The 20,274-nt window shown below is 56.0% G+C and overlaps 1 protein-coding gene across 26 annotated transcripts in view; it reads left to right on the top strand.

The window, feature by feature from the left end:
- MACF1 (microtubule actin crosslinking factor 1) overlaps positions 1–20,274 on the top strand; it is a 189,311-nt gene that overhangs the window by 67,762 nt on the left and 101,275 nt on the right. For all 26 annotated transcript variants that reach the window (XM_064172710.1, XM_064172704.1, XM_064172706.1 and 23 more), the window contains 16 exons: positions 971–1,096; positions 3,280–3,432; positions 3,879–4,033; positions 4,421–4,547; positions 5,508–5,691; positions 7,401–7,570; positions 9,077–9,255; positions 9,886–10,024; positions 11,066–11,259; positions 12,567–12,729; positions 13,043–13,126; positions 13,894–14,001; positions 14,608–14,706; positions 15,555–15,707; positions 15,815–15,903; positions 16,998–17,133. In XM_064172710.1, the coding sequence (XP_064028780.1) occupies positions 971–1,096; positions 3,280–3,432; positions 3,879–4,033; positions 4,421–4,547; positions 5,508–5,691; positions 7,401–7,570; positions 9,077–9,255; positions 9,886–10,024; positions 11,066–11,259; positions 12,567–12,729; positions 13,043–13,126; positions 13,894–14,001; positions 14,608–14,706; positions 15,555–15,707; positions 15,815–15,903; positions 16,998–17,133 (2,259 nt within the window). The remainder of the gene's footprint in view (positions 1–970; positions 1,097–3,279; positions 3,433–3,878; positions 4,034–4,420; positions 4,548–5,507; positions 5,692–7,400; positions 7,571–9,076; positions 9,256–9,885; positions 10,025–11,065; positions 11,260–12,566; positions 12,730–13,042; positions 13,127–13,893; positions 14,002–14,607; positions 14,707–15,554; positions 15,708–15,814; positions 15,904–16,997; positions 17,134–20,274) is intronic.

Raw genomic sequence — 20,274 nt, 5'->3', positions numbered from 1 at the left:
GGTGGAAGCCTGATCCCTGGAGGTGTTTAAGGCCAGGCTGGATGAGGCTGTGGGCAGCCTGCTCTAGTGTGAGGTGTCCCTGCATATGACAGGGGGGTTGGGACTGGCTGATCCTTGTGGTCCCTTCCAACCCTGACTTGATTCTATGAATGATACTCTATGGATTCTAGAGTGGATCCCTCCCCCAGTAACTCAGTGTCTAAGTCTGCCCCAGAGAGCAAATTCACCACAGCTCAGGGTTTGGAAAGGCAGAAAATGCTATTGTAATTTTTACAGTCAGACTAAATATAACAATATAGACCCAAAAAACCCCAAACTCCCAGCCATATAAGCTGTGACAGGATACAGCAGCCTGAGAGGCAGTAGAGATGAAGTGAAGCTGAGCAGCAGCCAAAGCAGCAGTGAGAGGAGAGAGAGCAGCAGGAGCAGGAGGGAGATAGAAGCAGATGGAAAGTTTTCAGTGCTCCAATGAAATGATATCAGGTTCCCTGTTGGAGCCAGGGGCCTATCCCTGGCATGGTCATAGCATCAGAGAGTGGTTTAAGTTGGAAGGGACCTCAAAGCTCCTCCAGTTCCAACCCCCTGCCATAGGCAGGGGCACTTCTCACTAGAACAGGTCGCTCAAGGCTCCATCCAACCTGGCCATGAACACCTCCAGGGTAGGAGCATCCACAGGCTCCCTGGGCAGCCTGTCCCTGTTTCAATCAGAGGCTCCACTACACTTCCACTTTACAGTCAGTGTCTAAATTTCTCTGCTTCTTTGGTTTGTGTCTGAGTTCCAGCGGCCACAAGGGCAGAAAGGAGCAACTTCCACATGGTTCTGGCTGTCCTTGTGGGGATTCCTTTGCTGCTTTAAGGGCAGAATAGCACCAGGAGCTGCTGGCTGAGGTGCTGGGGTGGTTCCTCACGGTGCTGTGTGCTCCTAGGGCACTTGTGCAGGTTCCCATGGGCCTCTCTTTGCCTTTTGCAGTTCTTCAGTGACGCTCGGGAGTCAGAGAGCTACCTGCGCACCCTGCAGGACTCCATCAAGAGGAAGTACTCCTGTGACCATAACACGAGCCTGAGCCGGCTGGAGGACCTGCTGCAGGACTCCATGGTGAGCTCTCCAGCACCCTCCCCACCCTGGGCAGGCAGTGGGTGGCCTTCTTACTCTGATGCAGCAGCGCTGCTTGGGGCAGTTCTTGCTTCCCGGGGAAAGCTGGGCTGGATTTGCTGCCGCAGTGATGCAGGCTGCTGTGAGGTGCTTGCTTTGCTTCTCCATCTTGGTCAGTGTGCTGCTTTTTGCTGGAGCTGCTGCATGTGTTCATGCTTGGCTGTGGGGTGCAGGCTGGGTGGGTGTGACAATGCCCACAGGGGTCAGATTTTGGGTGGTTGTTGTTCAGAGGCACTGCTCAGCAGCTCGGGGTGCAGAGCAGGCAGCTTGGGCTGTTTGGGCTGTTTCATGGCTTTGAGATGTGGCAAAAGCAAACATCTGCCCTGGTACATCCCCGTGGATGCCCATCACAGCATCCTGGTCTGCATGGAGCTGGTGATGTTCTGTGGGTGGTGTTGTGGTGCAGAGCCTGGAGGATGCTCTTGGTGCTGTTTGGGAGCTGGCTCTGGCTGGGAGCGCAGTGGGATGCAGGGAAATGCCTGTGCTTTATCCAGCCCAAATCCCATGTTAATCCATCGTGGCTCTGTGGATGGGGGCAGAGCCAGGGCAGCCTGGCTGCCTGTGGAGATGGAGGCTTGGTGCTGCTGAGCTCCAGCACGTGGCCTGGCTTAGCTGTGGCATAGCAGAGGGCAGACTCCAGGCTATCTTCTTCATCTTCTTGTCTCAACTGACCTGAACAAAAACCCCAAACAATCTAACCCCAAAATCCAAGGAGCAAAGCATCAGGTGGTGTCTGAACCCAAAGATGGGGAGGATTTGGGTGGTGAGTTAACAGCTGAGCTGCTGGAAGGGGCAGGAGGTGGCATTTGAGTGTGTGGAGTCAGACAGCTGCTTTGGCTTTGCCCTTAGTGCATGCCACTGCTCTGCAGCCAGACCCCAGGGAGGCTGGGCTGAGTTACAGAGTGCTTGTGAGGGCAGCATCAGCTGAGCTAGGGCTCACCCTCTCTCCTGGAGGGGATCTCATCCTCTCTGTTACCACCTTGGGGTTGTCCTGCTGTGGTTTTCAGCACTATCAGGACACATGGAGCAGCCAGCCTGGCTCTTGGGGTCCCTATTTGTGAACTTAACAATCCCAGGATTCTGGCAGTTAGCATCTGGGGTGGGAGAGGCTCATCTGGGCAGCTGGAGAGTGGCCAGGATCTCAGGATGGGGACAAGCTGGCCTGAGCTCAGCTCTGTTTCTTACCTAATAAGTTAAAGTTGTATTTCTTCCAATCATGCTCCCTGGGACAGGCACAGGTAGTTTATTTAATCATTTACCCTTTTCTTTCTCCTCTTGTTTTTTGGTTTCTCTCCTCTTTGTTTTGACCATTCAGTGATCCTCCATCGTTGTTAGCTCACTAACCACCCCCCATAGGCCAAGCATGAGGGACAACAGCTTTCTGGGATCCTTTGTTTTTGCAGCCAGAACAGACTGAGCTGCTGTGTTGTGAGCCACACACTTCCCCACCAGTGCTGGAGGATGCTCCAGGGGAGAGCTGTCACTGGTTCCCTCTGGGTTGTCCCATCATGGCACCCAGCAAGGACTTGTGGGGAATGAGTCCCATGACAGCTTCTCTCCAACTGGCCAATTTCTGGCCAGACCCAGGGTCCTGTGGGCTCACTCCACCACCAGCCCCTTCTCCCGAGGGGTTTTGTGCTCATCAGCCATTGTCTCTCCATTCCAGCCTCTGCCTCCACCCTTTGCTTTAGAAAAGGGAGCATGCTTCTGTGGTCTCCCAAAGAACAAAAGGTCCCCAGTCTTGGGCTGGAGCTTCTGCTCTTGGTCCCTACCACCTCCTGGGACTTTAACTTCGGTGTATGCTGTGTTCTCTGTTCCATTTTCCCTTTTGAAAGCAAATCTTTGCTTGTCTGAGCAGCAAAAGAGCCAGAGGCGTGCATGTGGCTTTGCAGGGCAGTGGGAGCAGTAGCAGAGAGGTCCCACCCTGACTTGAAGTCCATTCTCCCTTCCCATCCCTCCCCCTGACCCCTCTTCCCATCCTATTAGGGCAGCAGGATCCTCCTGATGTGTTTGTTCAGCCCTTGAGCTCCCAGCAGGCCAGCGGTGGGGTGGGAGGGTGCCGAGATGCCTGCAGGAGACCTCTCCTCTGCCTCCAGCAACTCGACCTTCATCCTTCTTCCTGCCAGGATGAGAAGGAGCAGCTCATTCAGTCCAAGAGCTCGGTTGCCAGCCTGGTGGGACGCTCCAAAAGCATCGTTCAGCTGCGTCCCAGGAACCCAGAGCACCTCGTGAGGAGCACAATCCCCATCAAGGCTGTCTGCGACTATCGGCAGATCGAGGTGAGGGCTGCCAGGGGCTTGATGTGGCTCAGGGGCAGCAGCAGCAGCAGCAGCCATGGGGGTTTAGGATGAGCTCTCTGGAGTCTGGCAACGGAAGGGAGGAATGGAGTGGGAAGACAGGAGGTGGGAAATAGTGTGGCTGTTGTTCCTGGAGCACAGCTCCACGCCTGGGATCTGTTCTGGGTGGGAGCTGAACTCCTTTCCCCGAGGAGGAAGAGCTTCATCAGCCCCAGGCAGAGCAGCACGTGGGAGGCAGCCAGCTCAGTTTGACTTCCTTGTCCCTTCCTCTCCAGACGTGTGTGTGTGCTGTGCTGCTTGGCACTGCACCAGGCTGTGGCTTGATTAAACCCCAAATCCAGGTCTTGCTGGGAGCTGGCAGTGAGGGCAGGGCTGTGCTGTCCTGCTGCTGGCTTCTGATGGCTTGGGTGGTGTTGGTGCCTCTCCAGATCACCATCTGCAGGAATGATGAATGTGTGCTGGAGGACAATTCCCAGAGGACCAAATGGAAGGTGATCAGCCCCACAGGGAACGAGGCCATGGTGCCTTCTGTCTGCTTCCTCATCCCTCCACCCAACAAAGAGGCCATCGAGATGGCCAACAGGTAACTCCTTGGGCTCTGCTGAAAGGGAGGTGAGGAGGAGTTGGTGCCACGAGAAGAGACAGATCTGGGGTGGGAGTGGGAGAAGAGCTGGGATGGAGAAACAGGAGTGGGTGGCACAGCTGGTTTTGGTGGCACAGCTGGTTTTGGTGGCACAGCTGGTTTTGGTGGCAGAAGAGGAACCCCTCATGGTTATGCAGCTGCAAGCTCCAGCACAGCAACTGCTGCAGTAGCTTGCAGAAGGAAAAATGATGCTTTGGAAGGGGGAATCGCTCCAGGAACTGGGCTGCAGGAGCCTCTGCTGGGCTGGGATCACTGCCTTGAAGTGAGAAGCAATGGCTGGGGGACTGATAGGGTCAGGGCTGATGGATCTGCTCCTTGCCCTTGCAGGGTAGAGCAGTTGTACCAGAAAGTGATGGCTCTCTGGCACCAGCTGCACATGAACACCAAGAGCCTCATCTCCTGGAACTACCTGCGGAAGGACATAGCCCTGGTGCAGAGCTTCAGCATGGAAAAGGTATGGCAGGACTCTCTTTGCTTGGCTTTGGGGAGGTGTTGCTTCTGCTCCCAGCTGCTTCATGTGGCTGAGGAGTGAGAGAAGACCAGAAAGTGCTGGTCTGGGGAACTCAAAGGGCTTCACTCCCTCAGCAGCAGGAAAAGCTGAGCCTGGGGGCCCTGAGCAAAGTATTTCCTGATAAAAAGAGCATTGGAGCTGTGGCTTTGGTGTTTCATTATTGCTCTTCACAACTGCCTGAGAGGAGGTTGGAGCCAGGTGGGGCTTGGGCTCTTCTCCTAGGGAGGAAGCTCCAGGATGAGAAGAAGCAGCCTCAAGCTACAGCAGGGAAGGTTTAGGTTGGAGAAGTGGAACAATTTCTTCCCCAGAAGGGTTGTCAAGGCCTGACTCAGGCTGCTCAGGGCAGTGTTGGAGCCCACATCCCTGGAGGGGTTTCCTGGCCATGGAGGTGTGGTGCTGAGGGCCATGGCTTAATGACGACCTGGCAGTGCTGGGGTAAAAGTTGGACCTGATGATCTCAAAGATCCTTCAGCTGCAATAAGTCTATGATTAGAGATTGAGCAAGGCTGGAGGGAGGCATGAGGCTGATAGAGGAGCAAAGGGCATCACAGAAACATCCAGGCTGGCAAAGCCCCTCAGGATCACCAAGTCCAACCTAGAACCCCACTCAGTAAGATTCACCTCAAACCATGTCCCCAAGCACCACATCCAAACCACCCTTAAACACCTCCAGGCTGGGTGACTCCAGCACCTGCCTGGGCAGCTCATTCCAGTCCCTGACCACTCTCTCTGTGAAAAGCTTTTCCCTAATGTCCAATCTAAACCTCCCCAGCCTCAGCTTGAGGCCATTCCCCCTCATCCTGGCTCCAGTTACCTCTCTGAGGTGCTCACTTGGCAGGGGTTGTGAGGGTGGCGTCAGGACGTCGTTGCTGGTGGTTCCATGTGCTGCTTCTCCTCTCCCAGCTCAGGTCCTTAGCCCAGGGGGAGTGCCAGCAAGCCCTGAGGAGCCTGCAGGCTCACTACGAGGACTTCCTGCAGGACAGCCGCGACTCAGAGCTCTTCTCCGTGTCCGATCGCCTGCGGCTGGAGGAGGAGGTGGAGGCCTCCAAGGAGCACATCCGGCAGCTGCTGGAGTCCATGGAGAACGGTGAGCTTCAGAGGGCTGGAGCCTTCACCAGCAGCTGGGGGGACTCATAAACAAGGGCCCCTCAGTTCAAGAGAGTTGTTGAGGTGCTGGAAGGTGTCCAGAGAAGGACAACTAAGCTGGTGAGGGGCCTGGAACACAAACCCTATGAGGAGAGGCTGAGGGAGCTGGGGGTGTGCAGCCTGCAGAAGAGGAGGCTCAGGGCAGAGCTCACTGCTGTCTACAACTACCTGAAGGGACATTGTTGCCAGGTGGGGGGTGGCCTCTTCTCCCAGGCAACCAGCAACAGAACAAGGGGACACAGTGTCAAGTTGTGCCAGGGGAGGTCTGGGGTGGATGTAAGGAGGAAGTTGTTGGCAGAGAGAGTGATTGGCATTGGAATGGGCTGCCCAGGGAGGTGGTGGAGGCACTGTCCCTTGAGGTGTTCAAGCAAAGACTGGATGAGGCACTTGGTGCCATGGTCTGGTTGACTGGATTGGGCTGGGGGATAGGTTGGACTGGATGATCTTAGAGGTCTCTTCCAACCTGGTTGATTCTATGATTTATGGGATGGCTTCACCTTCTGCTAGCTGCTGATGTGAGCAGCTGCCCTCTTTATTCCTCCATCCATCCAAGGGTTGGGCCTGTGTCCAGCAACCTTCCTGCAGAGCAATGTTCCTTTGGCTTTGCAGCTTCAGCTTCACTGCTGAGCCCTCAGCCTGGAGTGACTGGAGCTGGGTTCAGGCATTGGGATGCATTCTGAGCAGGGAGTTCTGCCTGCAGTTAACCTTACAGTGGTGGTGACATGTGTGACATGGCAGCACAGAGACCAAGGACTCTGCCAGGGTACCAGAGCACTGGAGCAGGCTGCCCAGAGAGGTTGTGGAGTCTCCTCTGGAGCCTTACAAGGCCTGTCTGGATGGGTTCCTGTGTGGGCTGAGCTAGATTGTGTGGTCCTGCTCTGGCAGGGGAGTTGGACTGGTTGATGTCTTTGGGTCCCTTCTAACACCTAACATCTGTGAGCCTGTGCCTCTGCAGCTCCATCCTGTGAGGTGCCCTGTGGCTGGCTTCATTCTTGGCTGCTTTTGAACCAGGTCATAGAATTGGTTTGGTTGGGAGAGGTCTCTAAGATCCAACCACTGACCCAACACCACCATGGCCATCAACCCACGGCCCAAGGTGCCACATCCACACAGTTCTTGAACACGTCCAGATGATTCCATGAACTTGTGTCCTGCCTGAGCAGAGACCTTGGTGCCATGATACTTCCAGCAGGTCCTGTGTGGTGCAGCTGCTGGCTGGGGTTATTTGAGCTGCCTGGGGAGGTGGTGGAGTCACCATCCCTGGAGGTGTTTAAGAGGAGGCTGGATGAGGCACTTAGTGCCATGGGTTAGTTAATTAGAAGGTGTTAGCTGGTAGGTTGGACTTGGTAACCATAGACTCAAGCAGGTTGGAAGAGAGCTCCAAGCTCAGCCAGTCCAACCTAGCACCCAGCCCTGCCCAACCATGGCACTAAGTGCCCCAGCCAGGCTTGGCTTCAGCACCTCCAGCCACAGCCACTCCAGCACCTCCCTGGGCAGCCCATTCCAATGCCAATCACTCTCTCTGCCAACAACTTCCTCCTAACATCCAGCCTCGACCTACCCTGGCACAACTTAGATCTTCGAGGTCTTCTCCAGCCTGGTTAATTCTGTGATTCTGAGCTGCTCTTTTGGTTTGTCTGTGCCCTGCAGAAGACAAGGATGAGACTGCTGCCAGGACTTACCTGTCGGAGCTGAAGAACATTCGGCTGCGCCTGGAGGAGTGTGAGCAGAGGCTGCTCAGCAGGATGCAGGCCCCGAGTGGCCCCCGGGCAGATGGTGACACCATCCAGGAGAACACCATCCGCATCGCCCAGCAGGAGGTCAGGCCTGCTGCTGGCAGCTGGGGAGGGGAGGGAGGTGGTGCCCACTGCTCCTTAGCATGTGCCCGGAGCAGCTTTAGCACCTCTGAGGTGTGGGGCTGTTTAGTTTGGAAAAGAGGAGGTTGAGAGGAGACCTCATTGCTGTCTACAACTACCTGGAGAGACGTGCTGAAGCTGAGGCAGCAGTGCCCAGGTGGGCAGCAGAGCCAATGGCAGCCTGGGCTGGCTCAGGAGCAGTGTGGGCAGCAGGACAAGGGAGGTTCTTCTGCCCCTGTGCTCAGCACTGCTCAGGCCACCCCTGCAGTGCTGTGTCCAGTTCTGGGCTCCTGAATTGCAGAGAGATGCTGAGGTGCTGAAAGGTGTTGAGAGAAGGGCAGCAAGGCTGGGGAGGGGCCTGGAGCACAGCCCTGTGAGGAGAGGCTGAGGGAGCTGGGGGTGTGCAGCCTGCAGCAGAGGAGGCTCAGGGCAGAGCTCATTGCTGTCTGCAGCTGCCTGCAGGGAGGCTGTAGCCAGGTGAGGTTGGGCTCTGCTGCCAGGCAGCCAGGGCCAGAAGAAGGAGACACAGCCTCAAGCTGTGCCAGGGCAGGTTGAGGCTGGATGTGAGGAGGAAGTTGTTGGCAGAGAGAGTGATTGGCATTGGAATGGGCTGCCCAGGGAGGGGGTGGAGTGGCTGTGGCTGGAGGTGTTGCAGCCAAGCCTGGCTGGGGCACTTAGTGCCATGGTCTGGTTGGTTGGGCAGGGCTGGGTGCTAGGTTGGGCTGGCTGAGCTTGGAGCTCTCTTCCAACCTGCCTGATTCTAAGATTCTGTGATTGTGGAGAGGCTGCTGCTGGGCTCTGCTCACAGGTAGTTGGAGACAGAACAAGGGGGATGGCCTCAAGCTGAGGCTGAGGAGGTTTAGATTGGACATCAAGAAGTTTTTCATGGAGAGAGTGGTCAGGGACTGGAATGAGCTGCCCAGGCAGGTGGTGCAGTCACCCAGCCTGGAGGTGTTTAAGGGTGGTTTGGATGTGGTGTTTGGGGCTATGGTTTGAGGTGAATCTTATTGAGTAGGGCTCTGGGTTGGACTTGGTGACCCTGAGGGGCTTTGCCAGCCTGCATGTTGCTGTGATCTGATTCTGTGAGGTGAGTGTGCAGTTGGTGGGTCCATGAGTGGGCAGGGTTCGAGGTGAATGTGTGTGGGGGGTGGGGGTCCATGAGTAGGCAGGGTTTGAGGAGCTTTGCTGCACAGAAGGCAGCAGGAATCTTCTGCAGGTGGGAGAGGATTCTTCACTTCCTACCTTCTGCCCGGGGGGGGTGGTGGAGTCCCCATCCCTGGAGGTGTTCAAGAGGAGGTGCTCAGTGCCAGGGGTTAGTTGATTAGAAGGTGTTAGGTTGGACTCGATGATCTCAAAGGTCCTTTCCAACCTGCTTAATTCTGTGGCTCTCCTTTGCCAAAGGCAATCCTGCTTTTCCTCCACCTGCTTGACCTTTCCTTTCATCTTCTTGCCCTCTCTCCCCCCCGGCAGCACATGCAAGAGGACCTGCAAAGGCTGCAGTCTGACCTCAGGTTCTTCTCTGAGAGATGCTACAGCTTCCTGGACAAGGCACCTGCGGGGTCCAGCACACCTCACTTGAGGTCAGAGCTTGACTTGGTGGTCAACAAAATGGACCAGCTGTATGGACTGTCCTCCATCTACCTGGACAAGTGAGTTGGGCCATTTCTCACCCCCCAAAAGACCTTTTTGAGTCTGCCCAGATCTGCTGCAGACCTTTCTTCTGGCCCTCTGACACATCTTGCTCTGGAGGGGGATGAGGGGCCTGGAACATCTCTGTTAGAAAGAAAGGCTGAGGGACTTGGGGCTTTTTAGCCTGGAGAAGGGAAGCCTGAGAGGAATCATCTCACTGCTTACCAGTCCTTCAGGCGTGGGTGTCAGGAGGATGGGGACAGGCTTTTGTCAGTGGCACCCAGTGACAGGACAAGGGGTGACAGGCATGAACCTGACCGTAGGAAGTTCCACCTGAACACGAGGAGGAACTTCTTTGCTTTGAGGGTGGCAGAGCACTGGAGCAGGCTGGCCAGGCCGTTTGTGGAGTCTCCATCTCTGGAGTTACTCCAAACCCCCCCTGGATGTCATCCCATGCACAACCCATTCTGAGTGACCCTGATTTGGTGGGAGGGTTGGACTGGATGATCTCCAGAGGTCCCTGTCATGGTTCCATGTGACTGTGTGACCCTAACTGAGCTCCATCCCTCTGTGGGTGCAAACAACCTCATGATCAAGGGGAGCTGTGCCAGCCTGGGGCTGCCATTGTGTTGCTGTGCTTGGTTTGCCAGGTTGAAGACAGTTGATGTCATCGTTCGTGCCACCCAAGGAGCAGAATCTCTGGTCAAAGGCTATGAGGTGAAGCTGAGCCAAGAGGAGGCAGTGCCAGCTGACCTGGCAGCCATTCAGTCCCACAGGATCACCTTACAGGTTGGTGTTCTTCACCTCTCAGGCTGGGTGAGCAGAAACCAGCCAACACTTAGGGGTTTGTCAAGCAGAGTCCTTCCCTTTCTCTGCCCACTTTAGCCCAGTTGCCATCTTCTTGCCTCCCTGCAGCTGCCAGCAGGATTTTGAGCTGCTTAAGTGATCCCTGATTGCTTTGGAAAGGTGAAAGGGCTGCTGTGGCTTGGGCTGTCTCTTGGAAGGCTCACACAAGTGTTTGGGTTGGAGAAGACCTTTCAGATCATCAGATCCAACCCTTACCCCAGCACTGCCTGGTCACTCCTAAGCCATGTCCTTCAGCACCACCTCTCCATGGCTTTGAAACCTCTTCAGGGTCCAGGGGAACTCCCCCACTGCTCTGGGCAGCCTGGGACAGGCCTTGGCAGCCCTTCTGGGGATGAAATTGTTCCTCCTGTCCAAACTAAACCTCCCCTGGTGCAACTTGAGGACATTTCCTCTTATCCTGTCACTTCTTCCTTGGGAGAAGAGCCCAACCCCCACCTGGCTCCAGTCTCCTTTCAGACAGTTGTGCAGAGCCAGAAGGTTTCCCCTCAGCCTCCTCTTCTCCAGGCTGAGCAGCCCCAGCTCCCTCAGCTGCTCCTTGCAAGATTTTTCTTCTCCAGACCCTTCCCCAGCTTTGTTGCCTTTCTCTGGACCTGCTCCAGCCCCTCAGTGTCCTTCTTGGAGTGAGGGCCCCTAAACTGTCCCCTGTATTCCAGACCTCATCAGTGCTGAGTACAGGAGGACAATCCATGCCCCAGGCCCTGCTGGCCACACCATTCCTGACGCTGGCACTCAGGAGCACCTTGGCAGCTCTGTGTGCTGGTGCTGCAGGACAGGGGCTGAACTTGGCTTGCTGCAAGCTGGGCAGGTGATCCCTGCATCGTGCACCTCCAGCAAGCAGCTCTGCAGGAAGAGGATAAATCCCTTCTGAGAGTGCTCAGCTCCCTGCTGAGGACCTCTCTGCCTTGCGGTGCCGTTCGCTGTCTGCCTGTGGTGACCCTCTGCTGTCTCTGGCTGGTTTTGCAGCAGTGGCTGGGGGAGGTGAAGGACAAGAGCTGCATCTTCTCCACGCTGGAGGAGGAGCTGGCCAAGGCCAAGGCGGTGGGGGAGCAGCTGTACCGGCTGAGGCAGGAGCGCAGCATCGACCTGGAGCGCTACCAGGAGAAGGGCACTCAGCTGTGGGAGCGCTGGCAGCGCCTCTGTGCCCAGCTGGAGACCCGGTGAGAGCCTTCCTGCCCCCTGCAGCCGAGACCTGGTCATGGAATCGTAGAATCACAGAGTGGTCTGGGCCAGAAGGGACCTTTAGAGGCCATCCTGTCAACCCCCACTGCAGTCAGCAGGGACAGCCCCCCCAGACCAGGCCACCCAGGGCCCCACCAAGCCTCACCTTGAATGTCTTCAGGGAAGGGGCCTCAGCCACCTCCCTGGGCATCCTGCTCCAGTGCTTCACCACCCTCATAGCACAGAACTTGTTCCTCAGCCACCTCCCTGGGCATCCTGTTCCAGTGCTCCACCACCCTCATAGCACAGAACTTGTTCCTCAACCACCTCCCTGGGCAACCTGTTCCAGTGCTCCACCACCCCCACAGCACAGAACTTGTTCCTCAGTCACCTCCCTGGGCAACCTATTCCAGTGCTCCACAACCCTCACAGCACAGAACTTGTTCCTGACACCCAATCTAAACCTACTTTTCTCAAGCTTGAGCCCTTTGCCTCTCATCCTGTCACTGCAGGCCTTTATCAGCTTCTCTCCATCCTTCCTGTAGCCCCCTTTGGGTACTGGGAGGCTGCTATTAGGTCCCCCCCCAGAGCCTACTCCTCCTGTTAGCCCACAGCTCTCTCCCTCTGGAGCCTGGGATAGTCCTTCAGGCTGTGGTAGCATTTTGGAGAGTCATTGGATGGTTTTGGTTGGGGGACTTTAAAATCAGAGATTCCAACCCTTACCCCAGCACTGCCAAGCCTACCACTAAGCCATGGCTCTCAGCACCACCTCTCCATGCCTTGGAAACCTCTCCAGGGATTGGGACTCTACCACTGCCCTGGGAAGCCTGGGCCAGGGCTTGACAACCCTTTTGGGGAAGAAATTGTTCCTCTTCTCCAACCTAGACCTCCCCTGGGGTAATTTGAGGCTGCTTCCCCTTGTCCTGTAGCTTGTTCCTTGGGAGAAGAGCCCAACCCCCCCCAGCTCCAGCCTCCTTTCAGGGAGCTGTAGAGAGCAATGAGGTCTCCCCATAGCCTCCTCTCCAGACTGAGCACCCCCAGCTCCCTCAGCTGCTCCTCCCCAGCCCTGTTCTCCAGACCCTTTCCCAGCTTCGTTGCCCTTCTCTGGTCCCACTCCAGCCCCTCAATGTCTTTATTGGAGCCAGAGGCCCAAAACCAAACCATTACTGCAGGTGTGGCCTCAGGATCCCTGCCCTGCTCCTGCTGGCCACACCATCGCTGATCCAAGCCAGGATGCTGGTGGCCTTCTTGGCCACCTGAGCACACTGCTATGTCCTCTGCTTACTTGTCTTGGTTCTTCTCTCAGCCACGCAGAGCTGGAGAGCATCCAGGAGGTGCTGAGCGAGTACCGGCAGTGCCACAGCGCCCTGATCCAGTGGATCCAGGAGATCACCGTGCAGCAGGAGCTGATGAAGCCAGGGCAGGCAGAGGACAGCCGAGTGCTGTCGGAGCAGCTGAGCCAGCAGACGGTGAGGCAGGGCCCCCTGGTGCCTCCAGAGCACTGTCACTGCAGTGTCTGCTGTGTCACTTCTCCTCCCCTCCTGAGGTCCTCTCATCCGGGAGCTGGGAGAGCTGAAGTGCTGTGGGCAAAGGCTGCAGAGCTGAGCTGAGTGTCTGGGCAGTGCAGAAGCTCTGCTTAGCTTGAGGTGAAGATGAGGCCTTGCATAAAAAATGGAAGAGGACAAAGCTTTTACCCAGAAGGGGAGGGCTGGGGACTGAAATTCAGGTCACCACTGGCAGCAGCTCTCCTGACAACTCTTTGTGCTTTGGGCTGTGTTGAAGGCTTTGGCTGCAGAAATCGAGAAGAACCAGGCCAAGCTGGACCAGTGCCAGAAGTTCTCCCAGCAGTACTCAGCTGCTGTCAAGGTAGGGCTCCTGTCACATCTGGGGTGCTGTGTCCAGTGCTGGGCTCCCCAGTGCAAGAGAAGGAACTGCTGGAGAGAGTCCAACAGAGGCTCCAAAGATGCTGAGGGGCCTTCAGCAGCTCAGTGAGGAGCAAAGGCTGAGAGCCTGGAGAAGAGCAGCCCCAGAGGGAAGCTGAGTAATGCTCAGCAAGAGCTGATGGGTGGAGGGAAAGAGGATGGGGCTGGGCTCTTGTCAGTGGTGCCCAGGGAGAGGACAAGGGGCATTGGGCACAAACTGGAACCCAGGAGGTGACATCTGAACGGGAGGAGAAAATCCTTTAGTCTGAGGGTGCTGGAAGCCTGGAGCAGGCTGCCCAGAGAGGTTGTGGAGCCTCCTTCTGTGGAGCCTTCCCAGGCCTGTCTGGATGTGTTCCTGTGTGCCCTGAGCTAGATTGGAGGGTCCTGCTCGGGCAGGGGGCTGGACTGGTTGATCTCTTTGGGTCCCTTCCAAGCCCTAATATCCTGTGATCTCCTCTGGAGAGCTTCCAACCCACCCTGGGCAAGCTGCTGTGGGTGCCCCTGCTCTAGGTGGATGATCCTAGAGGTCCCTTCCACAATCCCAGCAGCTTGGGGGTTTGGTGGGGACCTCTGGGCTCATCCAGCCCGACCAGATCCCCTGCTGCCATTCTGGCACTTTGTCCCTTCCTGCACCTAGATAATGCTGGTGGGAGCCCAGCAGAGTGTCCCTCTCTCACGCTCCATGTCTCCCCACCCCTGCTGCACCTGCAGGACTATGAGCTGCAGCTGATGACCTACAGAGCCTTCGTGGAGTCGCAGCAGAAGTCCCCCACGAAGCGCCGGCGGATGCTGTCCTCCTCGGATGCCATCACGCAGGAGGTAGGGGCTCGGCTGCGCCCCCCCAGGGAGCAGTCATCCGGGGGGGGGGAAGCTTCGTTTGATGCTGAGCAAACCACTGCCTGTGGTGTATAAATGCCCTTTCCATCCTCACTGCTCTTCCCAACAGCCAGGCAGGATGGCTTAGTGCTCTGAGCACCAGTGTGAGATACCTACACTGGGGAACCCCTGGGTCAAATCCAGCAGGGTCAACTCAGCCCTTCAGCCCTCTGAGGTAAATACCCAGAGCTGCTCGTTCCTCTGGCTGGAACTTCAGGGTGAGACCTTTAGCACCCTCTGTGGATCTGTGAAAAGATCCTGGCAGCCCTCTTGTCAGACTTGAGCACCCACCCCAGTGTCCATGCCCAGAGTGTCCTCTTCACTCCAGTGTCGTGCAGCATGCCCTGTGTGGCCACAACCCTTCCCCGTCACACCTGCCGCTGCCTTCCATTGATGCCCTGTGGGGGTCTGCCAGGTGCCCGGAGCAGGGTGGGGGGGAGGTTTCCCAAGAGAGAGCTGCTTCATCCCTGTCACCTGCACTAAAGTGCATCCCTCCTGACCCAGCATGGTGGTTGATGGTTCCCTGTTTCCCCCTCTCTCCCGTGGCAGTTCATGGATTTGAGGACTCGCTACACGGCGCTGGTGACGTTAACCACCCAGCACGTCAAGTACATCAGCGATGCGCTGCGGCGCCTGGAGGAGGAGGAGGTAAAGGCCTTGGGTGGACCTTAACTCTGGCCAAAACGGGCAGGATTGGTTCTCAGCACCCTCCCAAAGGGTGCTCCACGTTGAGGTTACGTCCAGGGTGATGCTCCTGAGAGTATCTCTTGGCTTTGGAAGTCTTTAAAATCACTCGGGTTGGAAAAGACCCTGGAGGTTGTCGGAGTCCAAGCATCCACCCAGCACCACCATGGTCACTCATCCATGTCCCCAGGTGCCATGTGTGTACAAGGGTCCCAGAGCACTGGCACAGGCTCCCCAGAGAGGTTGTGGAATCTCCTTCTCTGGAGCCTTTCCAGGCCTGTCTGGATGTGTAACTGTGTGACCTGAGCCAGATTGTGTGGTCCTGCTCTGGCAGGGGGGTTGGACTGGATGAGCTCTTTGGGTTCCTTCCAACCCCTAACATCCTGTGGTCCAGTGAACTCTAGGGATGGGGACTCCAACACCTCCCTGGACAGCCTGTTCCCATGCCTGACCACTCTTGCAGGAAATAAATTGCTCCTCATATCCAACCTAAACCTTCCCAACATCCCCAAAACCTTCCCCAAACCAACTTGAGGCCATTTCCTCTTGTCCAGTCACTTCTTCCTTGAGAGAAGAGACCAATCCCACCTGGCTCCAGCCTCCCTTCGGGGAGTTGTAAAGAGCCAGAAGGTCTCTCCTCAGCCTCCTCTTCTCCAGACTCAAAACCCCCAGCTTCCTCAGCTGCTTCTCCCCAGACCTGTTCTCCAGACTCTTCCCCAGCTTCGTTGCCCTGCTTTGGACCTGCTGCAGCCCCTCAACATCTTTCTGGGTCCCCTTTGACGTGGGTATCTTCCTCCCTCCTCTCTTTGCAGAAAGTGGTGGAGGAGGAGAAGCAGGAGCACGTGGACAAGGTGAAGGAGCTCCTGGGCTGGGCCCTGGGCTTGAAGGAGAGTGTGCAAGGCAGGACAGCAGCTGCTGGGAGCAGAGAGCTGGGGGAGATAGAGAAGTCCATCACGGAGCAGCAGGTGAGCTGGGAGCAACCTGCACAGCTGCTTTAGCTTCTGCTCTCCTGCCAGAGCTGGCTGAGTGAAGCTCTTTGCTTTCATCTGCCTTGTTTGGTGTTTTCTAACAGGCCCTGAACGAGGAGCTGGCTGCCAAGAAGGAGCAGGTCTCTGAGGCCATCAAAACCTCACAGATCTTCCTGGCAAAACACAGCCACAAGTGAGTGTGACCTGAGGAGGAGGAGGAGGCAGGCAGGGAGAGCACAGGGGGAGGTGGAACACCTCAGAGCTGGTGTCCAGGGGTTCCACTGCCTGACTGCCATTCAAACCAGTGAAGAGCTGGAGGTACCAGTGGGCTTCTTATCTGTATGAGCCCATTTATGCAGCTGGGAGGAGGATACTGAATCTCCCTCAGCAGGGATCCAGCCTTGGACATTTGGGATCTGATCAGGGCAGGTCAGAGCTCAGTTACCTCTGTTGGCTTTAATTGAGCTGGGCAAGGAGTGGGAATCATAATCATAGAATCAAGCAGGTTGGAAGAGAGCTCCAAGCTCCTGCAGCCCAACCTAGCACCCAGCCCTGCCCAACCAACCAGACCATGGCACTAAGTGCCCCAGCCAGGCTTGGCTGCAACACCTCCAGCCACAGCCACTCCACCACCTCCCTGGGCAGCCCATTCCAATGCCAGTCACTCTCTCTGACAACAACTTCCTCCTAGTGTGGGGTTGGCCTTTTCCTTCACCAGAAGAATGTGTTCAAGTGTATTAGAAGAAACTCCAGTGAAAGGGTTCTCAAAGCCTGGCCCAGGCTGCCCAGAGAGGTAGTTGAATGCCCAGCCTGGAGGCACTTCAAAGAGGCACAGGTGTGCTGAGTGCCATGGTTTAGCACCAGGCTTGGCAGAGTCAGAGAATGGTTGGAGTGGATGATCTTAAAGTGCAGCCTCCATCAATAAGTGTCCCCCATGATCAAAGCACAGCCACAGCTTTGCTCCCCAAGTCTTGGGGTGAGGCTGTAGGGGTGGGAAGGGCAAAGACCAGCATCAAAAAATGTGTCCAGAAGAAATGTCTGAAACCTTCAGGACCCCAAAAAATGAATATATGTCATAATTGGACATTAAAATGCAGTCCCCAACAACATGTCCCCCACAACTCCAAGGCACAGCCACAGCCTTGCTCCCCAAGTCTTGGGGTGAAGGTGTGGGGATGGGAAGGACAAAGACCAGCCTCAAAAATGGCTTTGCCAACCCAAACAAGCCTGTGGTTCTGCAGAGCTGGGAGCTGGTTTGTGCTGAGAGCTTTCCTTTTCCCCTTGCAGGCTTTCCCAGCCAGAGAAGGAACAGATTTCTGCTCAGATTGGTGCCCTCAAGGAGACCTACCAGATGCTGTGCAACGACTCCACAGAGCAGCTGCAGCAGCTCCAGAGCCAACTGGCTCAGGAGGCAGAGCAGAAGGTACAGGTCCCCACTCAAGTCCTGTGGCTGCACAGGCACAGGACCCTCCTCAGAGTGTGAAATAGGTTTTGCTTGGTCGTGTGCCTCGTGGCCACCAGCCCCTGGCAGCCTGTCACCTTCCTCACTTGCACGTGGTTGCCCTCTCCTCTTTTCTGTCCATGTGTCACTCAAAGCATCCAGGCTGGGTTGGTCTCCTGGTGGCCAAGCAGGAGCCTTCCAGGTCAAAGGGTTGCCAGTGGTTGTCAGCAGAGCTCTGCCCTGTGCACAGGAGTTGGCTTGTTCACAGTTGGTGGGCAAGGATGGACCTTTGCCCTGGGAAGGGTCTTTTGAGCACATCTGTGTGCCCTGAGCAGTGTCTTTAGACACAGAGGGACCTGGGAAGGGTCCTCTGAGCACATCTGTGTGCCCTGAGCAGTGTCTTTAGACACAGAAGGAGGTTTCCTGCAGGGCATCTGCTGTGCCTGAGGGCCTGGTGAGGGGTTTGTGTCAGCTGTGGCTGAGTGAAGTTGCTCTCCCCAGTGGAAGACAACAGCATTAAACCAGGCCCTCAGCTTACCTGGGAGACCTTCACCACCCCTAGCTGGGCTCTGCTGCCATCTCCCAGTGCTGCCATCGGTCCCCATCCACGTTCTGCTGGGTAGGGAGGGCTGAGGGTGCATCCTTCTGGGCTCTGTCTTGGTCAGTGCCAGGTGTATGTGTTCTCTACCTGTATGTTCCTGTCTCAATGGATTTATTTGTCTCTTTGCTTGCTGGCTCCCTGTACTCTGAAGCAACGACCTGCTCAGATCTGGCCGTGTGACAGGTTTTGGCTCTTGGGTCCATGAGTGAAGCTCAGTTCAAGCCACTCAGAGGAGGAAGGGGGTGGGGGCTGCTCTTTTGGACTCTGCCTGCCCAGCTTTCACCGAAACCTTGAGTGTTTCTCTCCAGCTTGGGCTTTCCAGCACATTGCAGGTGCCTCAGTGCAGCAAATGCTTTCCACTGGGAGCCTTTTAGCCCTGGTGCTGGCAGCAGAAAGCTTGTGGTGAGCAAACTGTCACCATTAAGACATCACAGCTTTGATGCTTCTGCTGCTGCTGCTGCCAGGAGAGCAGCTGAGAGCAGCCTGCCCATGGAAAGGATTCTCTTTCCTTTGCTAGTTCCTCCCTCCTGTGCAGGAAAATTACTTTGAAGCCAAAGCCTTCTCCAGGGCTCACCAGGTTGTTTTCATCTTTGTGTTGAGTTTTTTGGAGTCCTCACTCCAAGAAGGACATTGAGAGGCTGGAGCAGGTCCAGAGAGGGATGACAAAACTGGTGAAGGGTCTGGAGAACAGGGCTGGTGAGGAGCAGCTGAGGGACCTTAGGTTGTTTAGTCTGGAGAAGAGGAAGCTGAAGAGAAAACTTCTGGCTGTCTACAGCTCCCTGAAAGGAGGCTGGAGCCAGGTGGGGCTTGGGCTCTTCTCCCAGGGAGGAAGCGACAGGATGAGAAGAAGCAGCCTCAAGCTGCAGCAGGGAAGGTTTAGGTTGGAGAAGTGGAACAATTTCTTCCCCAGAAGGGTTGTCAAGGCCTAGCCCAGGCTGCCCAGGGCAGTGTTGCAGTCCCCATCCCTGGGGGGGGGGTTTCCCAGCCATGGAGGTGTGGTGCTGGCAGTGCTGGGCTAAGGGCTGGACTCAAAGATGCAAAAAGTCTCCTCCAACCCAAATGACTTTGTGATCCAGGCAGCACCAGCACACCTCAGGGCTCAGGCTGGACCAGTTTTCACTCAGGCTCTCAGTGCAGCCCAGCAAACCCAAACCAAAAGCTGGCAGCAGGCTTTGTGCTGCCCAATCCTTCTCCTCCGCCAGACCATCCCTGCGGCTCTGGCGCCAGGTGCAGTTGCTTCACTGTAGAGGGAGCATCAGGAACCTCTTTTTAACATTTGCTTGCTGGGAAAGGGAAGAAAACAAAAAAAACAAAAAAGAACAAAAGAACAAACAACCCAAACCCATCCCTGGAGTCCAAAGGGAGTGTGAGCAGAGCCAAGGTGCAAAGCAGAGCGCGCTTCAATTGAGCATGATGTGTCCCCTGTACAGTTCGTGTTCCATGTCGACTGTTGTTTTAAGATTAACCTGACATCCTTGCTTACAAGTTTGAACTAACCCCTCCGGGATTTAAACAACCCAAACACCTCCCCCCCACACCAAAGAGGATGGAGAGCCCCACCCTGTGTATGTGTGTGGGGGGGGAGGGCTTCTTGTTGCAAACAAAACCGAGTCGCATGCTGGACGCTAACACCAAGCTTTACACTGTGTGTGATACGGCTGAACTGCTCCATAAGGCTCTGTCTTTAACTGCTCAAGGCACACCCTGCAACTCGGGTAAGTAAAAGCCTTTTACCACCCTTCTCCTGCTTCTTCTCTCTCTTCTTCCCTCCCATCTCCTTTTGGATCTTTCTCTTTCCCCTTGCCCCACCTCTCCTCCTCTTCTCTGTCTCTCTGTGGCTTGTTCGTCTCTGAACGTGCATGTCACAGCCTGCTGGTGGTGGTGGTGGTGGAGAGCTCAGGGGTTTCCAGGGGGTTCACCCCCAGTGGCCCAGCAGAAGACAGGGAAGGGTCTGCAGATTTTCCAGCAGGGTCCCCTCCATTTCCCCAGCAGAAGGCACTGGGAGGGTCTGCAGATATTCCAGCAGGGTCCCCTCCATCTCCCCAGCAGAAGACAGAGAAGGGTCTGGAGATTTTGCAGCAGATTACCTCCCATCTCCCCAGCAGAAGACAGGGAAGGGTCTGCAGATTTTCCAGCAGGTTCCCCACCATCTCCCCAGCAGAAGGCGCTGGGGGGGTCTACAGACCAGTGTGGTGCAGGCTGCATCCTCCACCATACCCAAGCTGTGCCATAGCTTCAAGTCCCCCCAGCCAGCCATGCTGATAGACTCACCAATGAAAAACCACCAGAGATTGGCTGGGATGCAGGAAGAATTCATCCCACAATCCCAAATTCCTCCTCACTATCACCACTAAAGTCTTGTAGTGCTTGGGTCAGCTTCATACCCAGCCAGTGGGGCTGGGAGAAACCCAGCGTCCAAAGAGCCTTTACCAGCTTAATTATTGCCCTGCCTGTGGGGATACCAGCAAGAAGAGAGAAGCCCCTCCAGAAACACCAAAGTCCATCATCTGCTCCCAGTCTGT

The sequence above is a fragment of the Pogoniulus pusillus genome, chromosome 37 (genome assembly GCF_015220805.1).
Source record: "Pogoniulus pusillus isolate bPogPus1 chromosome 37, bPogPus1.pri, whole genome shotgun sequence".
NCBI classification, from domain to species: Eukaryota; Metazoa; Chordata; class Aves; order Piciformes; family Lybiidae; genus Pogoniulus; species Pogoniulus pusillus.
The sequence above is the reverse complement of the archived record's forward strand: the minus strand, read 5'-3'. Positions and strand labels throughout refer to the sequence as shown.